This window comes from Artemia sp. Qi Xiang Cuo, chromosome 9 (genome assembly GCF_049724085.1).
Source record: "Artemia sp. Qi Xiang Cuo chromosome 9, ASM4972408v1, whole genome shotgun sequence".
Taxonomy (NCBI): domain Eukaryota; kingdom Metazoa; phylum Arthropoda; class Branchiopoda; order Anostraca; family Artemiidae; genus Artemia; species Artemia sp. Qi Xiang Cuo.
The window spans coordinates 66,964,607-66,978,226 of record NC_142802.1 but is presented as its reverse complement, the minus strand read 5'-3'; the positions used below and the strand labels follow the sequence as shown (position 1 = coordinate 66,978,226).

The following is a 13,620-nucleotide window of genomic DNA, read 5'->3' as shown; positions in this document are numbered from 1 at the left end:
AATCGCTCTTCTCTTAGCCAAGTCCGAAATTGAACTGAACTGAACTGACAATCTTGCACTCTCTTTTACCATACCTCGAGCGCCCATTAATCCTAACTTACTATGCAAGGTCAGGTGAACATGGGGTTACCTAATTGCGTAAGCTGATCAGAGCGCATATTATTAACCCTAATTTACTATGCAAGGTCAGGTGAACATGGGGTTACCTACAGTTACCTAATTGCGTAAGCTGATCAGAACCGTTAACCCACAAAATGCAATAAGATTTAGTGTGGGAGCATATTTTTTTTCTGGTAAGGTTTTGTCTTTACAGGTATTTTTTAGACTCATTTTCGACTCGGTCAAAAATTCCCCCCCTGGATACGGCCTTGTAGCTAGGGCACGGTCTGTGGACGAAAGATGACAGATTGCCAAAGATTGTTTATTTCGGTCAACCGTCTAGGACTAAACGAAAAGCAGATCGTCCTCAGTTGGGGTAGGAGAATGTCGTAAGGAAAGATCTAAGGAAAATGGAAACTTCCTGTGAGGGTGTAAAGAGGGAGGCTGTGAATAGGTTGGGATGGCGGAGGAGCGCGCGCAATATCGCCAAATACTTATGAAACTGGAAGAGAAGAGAGGAAATGAAAAATCTTTCCTACTACAAACTTATGCGAGATAACTTGCTTAAGAGTTAAGGTTGATGAGTTAATATATATTTGTATCTATGATATATATGTATATAGAGGGAGTGTATGCGAACTAAAAGATCAGCCGGAATTATCGATACAGAAACAATTTAACTTTTAAACACAAAACTTCCATAGAAAGTAAATTATTAAGCTCACCAATCAAGTGCGAGGTGTTTGTTTTATCGCCACTTAAATAAAATATTTTTAAACTTGTTTTCCATATGAGGAAAAGTTGTACTTATTATTTTATATATGCGAGGAAGGAAATTTGAATTCTCTCCGAAGATCTATTTGTTGAAGATTTGAGCAGGTGAAGCGCCCACTCAGAAAAAGCTTAAAAATTTTCGAGTACAAAAGCCCTTCCTCAGATTTTTGCACTGAAAAAATACCAACTATTAAGCTCACCAATCTGATGCGGAGTGTAGGTTTCATCGCCAGTTGAAAATATGAGATATTTTTCCCGTTTATCCAAAAGTTCTACATTTCCCTCATCATCTTCATCTGTATCATATTCAGAGCTGGAATTAGCCCCTTCACTCCAATAATACTGACTCTCTTGTCTCTGAGCAGTTGTGTTCGGCATCGATTGACTCCTTGTCTGACGGTAAGTATCACCAGAATCCGCATAATCTTTAATTGGTCCAGCACCTGGTTATAAAACAACAAAATCATGAAACAAGTAAAATAATCGCTAACTCCTTGTTAGAGCAAAATAGAGAGGGTTAGTTGCAGAAGTGAATTAGATGCACCAAATCTACCCTTTCTTCGGTATAAATTCAGCTTAAAATAATTAAATAACCCTAAATTTAGAACTGAAAGAAAAAAAAAATCACAAAAGAGACATTTATAAACTGAGCACATCCGTTCAGCATGAACTCAACAAAACACAATTAAAATTACATTCGATTCTAACTTTAGAAACGGAAGAAATAGAAGAGAAAATCATAACTGAGCTCCAATTGTAGATTAAATAAACCGTGTACATCACATCTTCGGCGTGAATTTGACTTAAAAAAAAAAAAATATATATTTAATTCTAGGTTAAGAAATAGAAGATTTAGAAAAAAAATAAATAAAAGATTTAGAAAAAAAATTAAGAAGATTTAGAAATATAATATATGACATTTATTATAAAGACCTGAACAAAGTTAATTTAATCACAGGGCAGGTTAACAAGATAACTCAGATCCAAAAGTACTTAGACGAACCGAACACACACTTTCTTTTGTATGAGTTCGACGTAATACTGTAAAAAATGAGTCCATTTCGAACTTAAGAAAAGGAAAAAATAGAAAGAAAAGCGTAAATAAGATATTTATTAACACAAATTTATTATAACGGACGCATCTAATTTGATTTATTCAACTCGCACGTTGATCAGATTGTAAATCCACTATAAATAGTCATGAAGCGGGTCATCTAGACCAGTGTTGGCATTGACCCGAGAAGAAAAAGAGACTTAACAAACTACTCAAAAATTAAAGTCAAGCAGCCAAAATAGAACTGCCAGAATAACATAAAACACAAACAACAAAATCTGCTGCTTCATTTTAATTTTCAACAAAACAAAGAAGCAAATTTTTGATGTTCGAAGGAGATGTGCAAAAATCGTAAAAAAATTCCGATAAAAGGATATCCCAAGCTGCTGAAGCTAGTGAAAAATTCTGAATAAAATCACTCGGGGTAGCACACACTCTTCTGCTAAGTTAAGCATTTATATTGTTTCTGTTTTTTTTTTAGAAAAGAGAAACAGGTTCAAACAGTCAGAAAAAAAAACAGACAGGCTTGTGAGAAAAGTGCAAGTAGGTCAGGGCCTTCAATTATTCCAAAACATGCTTCAACCCTTTAGAAGAAAAAAGAAGCCCATTATCCTTGGTTTCACACATTTTACTTGAAGCTTTGTCCCGATAGAAAGATATTTCAACTAGAAATATGGACGCTTTCTCATCAATCCCCAGAGTGGAATGGGTAGAAAGAAGCTACCCCTGAAAAATCCAGAAAATAGGGTTGTGCTTGAATATAAACTGTTTCAAAGCAAAGGGTATTTGTTTAAATATATTACTGCTCTTATGACTGCATGAAATTAAAACTCCACTCACTGCTAAATTAGGCTAGGTTTATTCAGATATGTAATCTAACACAAGGCTAATTTACTTAGTCTTTACAAAATTAAAAACACATATGCATACAATAATTCGCTAAAACTTGCTATACACTTCCACAAAAAAGAAAACGAACGAGTTTCTATACCGCTTTGTCCTAAATTTAACATGGTTTAAATTCAAGGTTTAGCTTGATTCAGGTATTCACTGCAGCATGTTGCGGTACGATGTGGCGGTACTAAGGTGAGTCAAGTAGTGCTTTTCCAAAAGACGTTATTAAGTGGCCAATTCTATCTCATAATGATTCAAGTCTCAGATTTTTCAGTGTCTGGACATAATCAGGGTCATTCAAGAGGAGGAGAGGCACTGGAGCAAGCGGGCCCGGGCACTTTGGATGGGGAACGCCACGACTGGGGCTTTTTTATTTGTGTCGGGGTCGACAGGGGGGGGGGGCAATTTATTTTGCCCCAGGTGCGAAAAACTTCTAGGAACGGCCCTAGACATAATCTACAACTCTACCTCCAGTTGTGACTGCTACCACTCTCTTCTGAATAGCTTCAATTTCGTCACAAAAGTAGCTGGTTCTATGGACGAATGGGCTGCAAACAGGTACAGCGCATTCAATTTGTGGTCTTACATAAGTAAGATAGGCAGTTTAGACACTGTCGCTATCACATTCAAATCGACGCATTGCAATAAGAATTTGGATTGATGCGTTTCTGGTTTTTACAAGCTTATCAACATGCTTGGTAAACGTGCAATCAGAAGAAGGGACAACTCGAAGGATTTTTGATGACACAAAAACTGGAAGTAGCACTAGGGGGAAATCGAAGTAACGATTTAGAGGGCAAAACCTGATGATATTCGATTTGGCATGGTTAAGAGTCAGTTTCTATTCTCTGCAATCCTAAAAGAAGAAGCTTATGATGTTATTACTGAACATCGGCTCTATCACTTGATTAGATACTAGACTCTTGAAAATAAAGAAGAGATCATCTACAAACTTGGTTTGGTCCCTTGTGGGGCTTCACAAGTTATGTTCGTGCATTCTGAGGTACTGTCCTCTTCAAACAGTGGGGTACGTACTGTGTTCGATTTTTCAGAAAACTCAGGACAAGAATTAGAGTACGTTTGCACACACCCATAGTTTTCATATTCGTGGCCGCAACCAGGTGACTTATGCAGTCGAATGGTTTCTGAAAGTCTGCTGGTACAAGACCAACACATGTACTACCAACATCAAGTTATTTGAATACATTAGGCGAACTAGGTAAACTGTAGTGTTGTATCCCTTTAGGCCGCCGTACTGGAAAGGATCTATGTTGTTTTTAGTTTGTTTTAGCAGTTCTTCAAGATGAAGCACTCTGTGACCTTGGCGAGGGCTGCCGAGATGGATATTGGTCAAAATTAACTACAAGAATTTGAAGTTCTGGGGAGAACTCTAACATAAGCGTGTTTCCACCACTGAGGGAAAACCATTTCAATAAAATATGAGTTTATGACATAAGCTAACGGATTCGCAATGAATAAAGCAAACTCCCGTATCAAATGAATTAGGAGCTCTGCAGGAAATAAAGAGGATGATGTTCTAAGTTTGCAAAACTCTTTGTATACTTTGTACTCAAAGGCAGTAATTTCTCCTTCGTCCAGACGCTTGGAAAGTAAGTGTACCACTAGATTATTTTGTAGGACTGGGAAAGTTGAGCAGGTCTTGGTAAAAAATATATTAAAATCATTTGACGTAACTTGAGTAAAAAGGTAAAAAAAAAAGTAAAGGATTCGGCACTAGACCTTAAGGTCCGAACCGGCGGTGCTGATATCCGTCTCAAGACCCTTCAGCCAGGTAGTGCAATGGAGGGGGAGGGGGAATGGGGCCAGCCATACTTTGCTTTCGCACACCCTTCCTGTTTACCTACCCCAAAATTCTCCAGGTACCCATTTAGAGCTGGGTCGACTCTGGCTGAGCTTACAGAGTCACGCCACTAACCCCCATCCTCTCGGAAAAAGGATCCTAAATTCAGCGCACCAATCCAACCGGTTAGGACATAACTTGAGTGCCGTCATCTGACACAATTCTCATACAAGATGAGGTTTTCCTGTTAGTTATTTTTCGCACTAATTGATGCCACTTAAGTGGGTCTTTGGAGATAACTGGGTCACTGGGGGGTCCACCGAACACCTTTCGTGCAGCTCGACATTGGCATATGATCTAGTTAAGTACCTTAGCTCCGGCAGTATTATTTATGGATACAAAATGATCGATAAATAATAAATCGTTCTTTGTGGAGCTATTTAGTTACTGGGGCAATTCATGATTTCTCAGATTCACTTTTCACAAATGTCTTTGTGGGAAAAAACTCTAAATATTTTTGAACAAAGTAAAAAATTAAACGCATGGGCTTTAGTGTTAACGTCAAGGCTTGATAAGAGGCAATTGGAACTTGATTAGTAGGTCTTGACGTTATTCTCGTGGGTCATGGAACTAAGCATTATACTATCATCATGAAAGCATGGTGATCCGATTTGCCAATCGGTCTAAGCGAGCAAACATTTTCACAATACGTACGTAAGTTCGTTAAAATAATATCCAGGGTGTTCCCCGTGATATGGGTAGGTATTTTTACCACTTAGGTAAGGCCTAGTATTGAGGTAACCCATTACTTTTTGTCTGGTTAAAATCACCAGTAATGATGAAACCTGGGCGGCTATACTGTTGCCGTAGATCGTAAACAGAGGTTTGAAGGTAGGAAATTTCCGTTTATTAAGTAAACTTCAGGATAATAAACACTCGCAACAATTAAAACACGAAACGTCTCAAGGAAAATTTATTAGTTTGAATTCAACAAAATTACCTCATAACTAGGATCTGTAAGGTTAGTAATTAACTTTATGTTACATATTCAAAACATTTCAAGGAAAACATCCCATCAGTGGGACATGAGCCTACACGTTTTGTATACATCTTATATGTGTAAAACTCATAGAGCTACCCTTTTTAAGCAAAACTGAACAGAACAATTGGTTATTCTATGGCAAAAAAATTTAATTTGACATTTTTGGGTAAATGTTGTTCATGGTTGCAGCGGTAGCTCCAACTTAGCAAAGAACGAACCACAGCCCACAGTAACAAAAAATTAAGGAACTCGCCTACAAAAACCAGTAAGTGAGAAAAAATTGGCATTTGTAGCTGATTCAGGAATGTTAATAATTGTTTCGATCTGTCTTAATAGTAAAATGTTATTTTGAAAACTGGTTTATGGGAATTTCAAAAAATAGCCCGAAACCCCACAAAAAAAACGACGGTGGTTCGAAAAAAATACACTTCTGGAATCGCCATGGCCAAAAACCCAGGATATCAAACTTACATCTCTACTACTACTACTACTAACAACTCATGGCAGCACCAGGCCGCCTGAGGCTGAAAAAGCTACGTATGCTCTTCCTCCATCCCACTCTATTCAAAGCCCCCCTTTTTACACCCGCCCAGGAAGTTCCCATTTCCTTTAGATCTTTCTTTATGACATCTTCCCACCCCAGAAGGGGACGACCTGCTTTCCGTTTAGCCCTAGATGGTTGGCCGAAAAGAACAATCTTCGGCAATCTGTCATCCTTCATCCGCACAACATGCCCTAACCACCTCAACCTTTCTTTCAATATAGCCCTAGAGAGCGGTATTGAACCACATTTTTCGTATAGCCTATTGTTTGAAATACGGTCAGTCAGCCGGGTACCCAGAACAATCCTTAAGCAATTTCTCTGGCAAACTTCTAGCAAATTTTCATCCACTTTTCGGAGCGTCCATGCTTCAGAGCCACACTTGACCACTGTAATCACTGTAGCTTCTAATATTCTAATTTTGGTTTGCAGACTTATCTTCCTATTCTTCCAGACTTTTTTAACTGTGAAAAAACACCCTGAGCCTTGGCTATTCTATTTTTAATATCTTCACTGATCCCACAATCTTTACTAATAATACTACTAAGGTAGGGGAAGCTGCACACCTGATCAATCTTTTCATTACCCAGCGTCACCTCTTCACCTTCACTGATTCCTAGCCTTAGTGACTTAGTCTTCCTAACATTAATTTTCAAACCAATACTAGCACCGTGGACTCGCAAAATCTCTAAAACTTCATTCATTTCGCTCACACTTTCATCTAGGATGCTTAAATCATCAGCATAATCAAAGTCCAGCAGACTTTTTCCTCCCCATTTGATTCCGTGGTCTCCCATTGCCTTTCCTGTGGTCCTTAAGACAAAGTCCATCAATAATCTATATAAAGGGGGATAGAACACAACCCTGCTTAACTCCTGATTTAATACAAAACCAGCTGCTAACCTCATTTCCTACCTTAACCGCAGCAGTGTTATTCTCGTACATAGCACTAATCACTTTAATGTATTTGTCTGGTATACCATACAAGGATAAAACCTTTACTAAAGCTCCTCTATCAACAGAATCGAACGCTTGCTCATAATCTATAAAACTGAGGACCAAAGGTGTTTGAAAACTTAGGCACTTCTCAATTATTAACCTAAGAGTGAAAATTTGGTCAACACATCCACTACCTTTTCTAAAACCGCACTGCTCTTCTCTTAAAACTTTGTCTACGGCATCTCTTAGTCTAAAAAGTATCATATTACTAAGCAATTTGCTACCTACAGAGACCAGACTAATGCCTCGATAATTACCACTCTCACTTTTATCACTTTTCTTATAAAGTGGCTTAATTAAGGTTTTTTTCTAAAATTGTTAGGTACTTCTCCTTTTTCAAAAATCATATTCATAATCTTCAGTAACTTATTTCTAACCTCAGAGCCACCATATTTAAGAAACTCATTTACTACCCTATCAGCACCTGGAGCCTTATTATTCTTTAATCCTTTTAGTACTGTTGCTAATTCCTCCTCACAAAACAAATCTTCCTTCACATCCAAGGTATCACAAACTTTTTCATTTTCCTCAATATTTTTTCCTGCATCTCCCTGGCATGAAAAAAAAAGTAAAATTTTTTTTTTTTGCATATAGCACTGATGTGTTTTCTTTTTTTTTTTTTTTTTTTTTTATTACTGCTAGCAGGGCAATCCAACATTATAGAAAGCTGTTAAAGGGCTCATTTTAAAGTAAATTCCTGTATCTAGTGCCTTTTGTAAGTACTGAAACATAATACTTAAAATAAAATGCATTTTTTGACAAAAAGCTGCATCTTCATTACAAGATGATGAATGACGCCATAATCGTAGTCTACCATAACTAACGTTAGATACTCATACTATATGATGACGTCAGTACCAATATAAAGGCTGACAGACACAGTCAGTGATAATAGCTACCAAGAAAAAGGTAAGAGATCTGTGAGGCTGTATTAAATGTCCTTTAGATGGCGTCTGGGTATCAGCGATGACAATGTAGTTCGTTCTTTATTAGTTCCTGTTAAGAAAAACCAAAGGCTTTTTATTGTGTGTAATTAACATAAAGCCGCGACCCACAGAAACCAAAAGTTAAACAACACGTTTTAACAAAGCTGGTTAGTGTAAAAAAATGGGCACTTGCAGCTGATACAGGAATTTTAACAACGATTTCGAATAGGCTTGATACCAAAATGTTTATTTCGAAAATAAATTTGTCGGATTTTCGAAAAATAGCCTAAAACCTAGTGTTGTAAAATTACCCTAAAATAAAACTCGGAAAGTAAAATTGGAAAACAAGATAAAATTGGTAAAATAAGGTAAAATTGATAAAATAAGGTAGAAAATAAGGTAAAATAAGGTAAAATAAGGTACTCCCTAGGAAATACAGGGTAAAGTTGGCGTTTTAGAATTGCCCTAGAGCTACAAGACCAGTTGAACATTTTTTTTTAAGCATCACATACAGCTTTTAATGAAATTTTTTAACTATTCTGATTTTCCTGGGCTTAAAAATGGTAATGCCCCTTTATCTAGAGTTTTATCAATTTAATTAACTGTCTAGTTTATCCCTTTGGTAATCGTATGCGTAGGGCAATACCTCAGCAATTGGACAGTGCCTGATTTCACACATCCATTTTGTAAAAAAAAAAAAAAAAAAAAAAAAATCAATCAAATTTACCATTATTTGGGAGTAAAATCATATTAGTCAGTTTTTTTTCTACATTTAAACCTAAGAAATGTTACCTTAAAAACCACATATATTTAAATAGCTGTATTCAGCCACATGCCTCATATCATATACATGTTATTTTTCATTTATTTATAAACGTACCAAATACAAGTAAAAAGGAGGTTTGTAACGCTTTGATGACTTTGGTTGACTAAGCACTGAATCATAATAACGGAACATTCAGTTACTTTCAGAGTAATTAAGACTGTCTCCAACAGGATTTGCTTGCAAATCTAGCTCCTCTCATTCAGACTTAGATTCTGATTCAGGTGACCGTGCCTGTTCCTAAGCCCCCCCCCCCAACGAAAGTCCTAGATATGGCTCTGTGGATTATATATTTATTTCTACCTCCACCCTCGCATCGTCTCTCCCTTAGAGCTAATTCTGTATTGATCTGAATATTCTTTTAAAACAACAGCTGAAAGACAAGTGTTGTTAAAGTAGAATAAGAATTTCTCACGGACACTGTAGTCAGTAACAACTCATTCGGTAACAATTGGTTGAAAAGCAGGATAAATCTTAGGAAAGGGCACTGGAACTTTCGATTTCCAATTGACAGAGCCCCCTCCAAAGCTTATTCGACCACCCCTTCCACATAAAGTGATTCTGGGAAAAAATAAATGAACAAATATTAATACACTGAACCCTCATGAGTCTTTACAATACGTAATCCAATACGATTGCCCCTGACTTAAACAGAAGAGTAGAAATTTCAATTTCCCTTCTAATGAAAATCTGGAATTATCCAGGGGGAAAATAGGAAGGGGTATTTTCCTGGGGGACGGGGGGTGAACGCCGGCTCCTGGGGAAAAGACGGCACGAATACAAAATTTCTCTGAGAAGTGGAATTTAAAATACAATTGATGATATTGATTCTGCTTTGGCCCTCCACATTGTTGAAAATCACGATCATGTAGTTCTTTTTGATGAAGTAACTTTAATATTTGAAGCAAATGGCTTCACACATTCTTTTAGGAAGGCAATTGAAATTTTAAAAAATTCATAGAGACCTTGCTTTAAATATAGATAGAGGAGATATTCTTATAAACCGAATTTACAATAGCTTAAAATTCGAGGATTCAAATAACATTTTTCTTCAGTTTAAATTGAGATCATCTGTCCACACTATTAATAAACATTAGGTCAGTAGACAACCTAAGTCAATCACTAGGCATAGAATTCGTGCCCAATGTAATTGGTGAATAATCTGTCATTTATTCGGGCTTGGTTTTTTGGTTTGTTTGATTCAGTCTTTCTTCTGCTCAATTAGTGTTAATTCAAAAGGTTAGTTTTCCTTCTTTTTTTTTGAGCATTGAAGACAGCTGTGTGAAAGTCTGACGAAATATCTGCCTCTATTATTTTCGCTTCTTTTTTGTCCGCTGGCCGACATTACCCTAATTTTTCTCGGCTATTTGATTACATTTTTTTTTTATTCTTATTTGTCATATGTCAATCCTGCTTGCAGCCCTTTCTGTATTTAAGAGTTCACAGAACTAGTGTAAACCTATTTCAGATAATATATTATTAATATATATATATTCATATATATATATATAATATATTATTATATATTATTATATATATATATATATATATATATATATATATATATATATATATATATATATATATATATATTATAGCTAATATATATATTAATATATAATTCACCCTTTAAAATAATAATTACCTGTACTATAATGCACATTACCGTTCTGACAACAAGAGACTTAAGTCAGACAGATGGCCTTTTAAACCTGGGAACACAGCCTTACACAAAGCAAAATTATATTCAAGCCTTTTTTTTCTGCCAGCCTCTTTGCGCTTCTGTGCTCTGAAAATTGCAAAGCGTCGTAAAATATGTCAGCAAAATAAGTAAAATACCGGTAAAATACATAAAATACCTGTAAAACAGGCAAATTCGTAAATTACGCAAAATAGGTAAAATACCCAATTTTACAGTTACCAATTTGCCAGTTACAACACTACTAAACCCCACTAAAAATGGGGTCCAATCGAGGCATGTAGTTCACCATTGGAATTTCTTTTACCGAGAACCAGACACAGGAAACTTATATCCCCCCGGATAGAAAGAGGAAAATCAATTTTTTTTGTATGGGTAGCACTGGTGTGTATTTTTTTTTCTTTCTTATTCCTCCCCTGTTACGTAGGCCTTTGAATATCATGGAGCTGTTTAAGGACCCATGTGACAGGAATTAAAGAGAAGTTTTTCCCAGCTCAGTGGAGAACATATGTATTGGCTTCTGCAAGGGAAACAATTAAAAAAATTTTAAGGGAAGGGAAACAATTAAAAACAATTAAATTTTTTTTTAAAACAATGTTTTAAGGCTCCCTATGATTTTAACTATGTTGGAAAAAAAAGAGGAAATATTTTTCATAGATGGACAAGGCGGTACCAGTACAACCTTCATGTATAAAACCTTATCTCATATCCATTTTGGCCATCATTACTACAGAGTGACTCAAACTTTAATTTTTCTTCGCAGAAGGAAAGTCCATTAGCTACTGTACTGCAGTAACTTTTAATTAAAAAGTATTTTTAGGTCTTATGATATTGTATATCTGAAGATTGCCCAAGCAGTCCCATGGGCAAGATCTAGGTTTGGTGGAAAGCCTCCACCTGATCTAAATATCACATGATCTGTAGTTCATTCACAAATTCAATAGAATTCCAGTGTCATGATCTATAGTCATCGAACTTCCAAATAGATTTGGTATGTTAATCAATCAATGGTCGCCATTTCTTTAGTTTCAAGTGGTGTAAGGATTAGCTAATGATGTGCTGGCTTACTTGCTTTTGCGATTTTACAGTTAATTACTCTGTACGATATTTGATATAAAGTCTATCTGTAATTTATTTAAGACGACTGAGCTGAAAATTTCAAGGAGTTTTGAGAGATTTTGAACAAAATCAATAGACACTATGTTCATCCAGGTTGTCAGAAGAGCGTGTGGGCATTATCTCGGGAAAAGGTAAAAGCATTCCGTTCGAACTTTAAGGGCATGTTGGTGGAAATTTTCAACTACATCAAAAGACACTATGTACATCCAAGGTTGTCAAAAAGGCATATTTGAAAGATAATACATATACAACGGACACGATTACGCTTCAATTAAGGTCGTAGAGAATTAAAAGAGTTTGATTTATAGTCAAGCAGACATCTAAGCAGAAGATCACTGCATTATACCAACTGAAGCACGCTGACGATTATTTTGCCACGATATGATGGTTACAGGGGTAGTTGCAACATAGTAAAAGAAAACCATGGCTCATAGTACCGAAAATTTAAAAACACATTAAAAAAAAATCTGACAAGTCAGAAAAAAATGTCATTTCTAGCTGATTCAGGAAAGGTAACTATTATCCAAATTACTCTTAATAGTAAAACGTCATTTTTAAAACTCATTTACGGGAATTTCGAATAATAGCCCGAAACCCCTAAAAATGGCATCAGATCGAAACAAAAGTTCATTTCATATGAGGAAGGATAATCTGTTATTTATGAGTTCTAGATTGGAGATGGAGTTATCTTATTGAATGATAGCTGAAGACTAGTCAAAGGCATACCGAAAATTCATTGATGTGCTCTCAACTTAGCTCATTGTTATTGCCAACATAGACGAAATCATTGAAAATCTTAATTAATTACACTAATTTTAGTTTCTATCTTAGCGGAAGATAGAAACCAATTTATGGGAATTCTGAAAGATAACCTTAGAAACTTAAGGGTAGTACTGATGTATCATCTTTTTTTCTTCCTGATTGTTTTTTTTCTTTACCTCTAGTGGGAGACTGGAATAGAGCTGATCAAAGTCTCATTTGAAATGAAATTTATTTATTTAAGTGCTTTTTTAGGAAACAAAATATAATATAAAAAATAATGTACAATTGTCCACAAAAACTGTATCTTCATAAGTAATAAAAACAAAAATCAACCCAGTGCCCTGCGAAAAATCAAAAAGGAGACTTAATAAGATTGGCTTCTGAAAGGCTAACATCTTACAAATGTAATCCTTTTAGAAATTTTAGAAATCCTTTTGAGAATTTAGAAATTTCAAATTTTTCCTGTCTACGATATTTTTGGATTTTGTTTTCGATAAAACTGTAAGAGATTTTTCTTCACTCAAGAAAAATTTAAATTTAAAAGTTAATAAACTGAACATTGCAAAATATTTAGAAAATATTTTAAAAGTCTACCAGTAGTGAGACTTGAGACTATATTACCCCCAAACACTTTATATTTCTACAAACCTTCTTCTTAGTCAAAATAATTAAAAAACATACTATGCATTGAATTCATTTCAAGTTTTGGTTGTAGGCTATCACCAAGTCAAATATCGGCGTCAGAGCCTCCGTAATTGAAAATGGGAGGCTAACAATTTGTGTAATAAACTATATGCTACAAAGAGTTTGTCTCTTTTTTTTGCGACCGTATAAACTGACGAGTCAACAATAAACTTGGTCCGGATGGCTTCCTGAAAGGTTCAAATGTTAGAAACTTTATATATCCAATTAAGTGAAAATTATATTAAATATTTATTGTCTGTGCTCCCTCGGTAATATTTGTATGGTGTTATTTTGTAATTTTCTATGGTAATCTTGTATGGTGTAATGCCTCAGAAACTTTTGGTATGGTGTTCTTTAATCTTCAATGGTTTGAATTTATCAGCGAAAGACAACACTTTTGGTG

At 35.6% G+C, this 13,620-nt stretch overlaps 1 protein-coding gene across 1 annotated transcript in view; it reads right to left on the bottom strand.

Annotated features, from left to right (window-relative positions):
• Fbw5 (F-box and WD repeat domain containing 5) overlaps positions 1-13,620 on the bottom strand; it is a 63,741-nt gene that overhangs the window by 15,866 nt on the left and 34,255 nt on the right. The window contains exon 7 of the mRNA XM_089094841.1: positions 1,074-1,316. Within this exon, the coding sequence (XP_088950967.1) occupies positions 1,074-1,316 (243 nt within the window). The remainder of the gene's footprint in view (positions 1-1,073; positions 1,317-13,620) is intronic.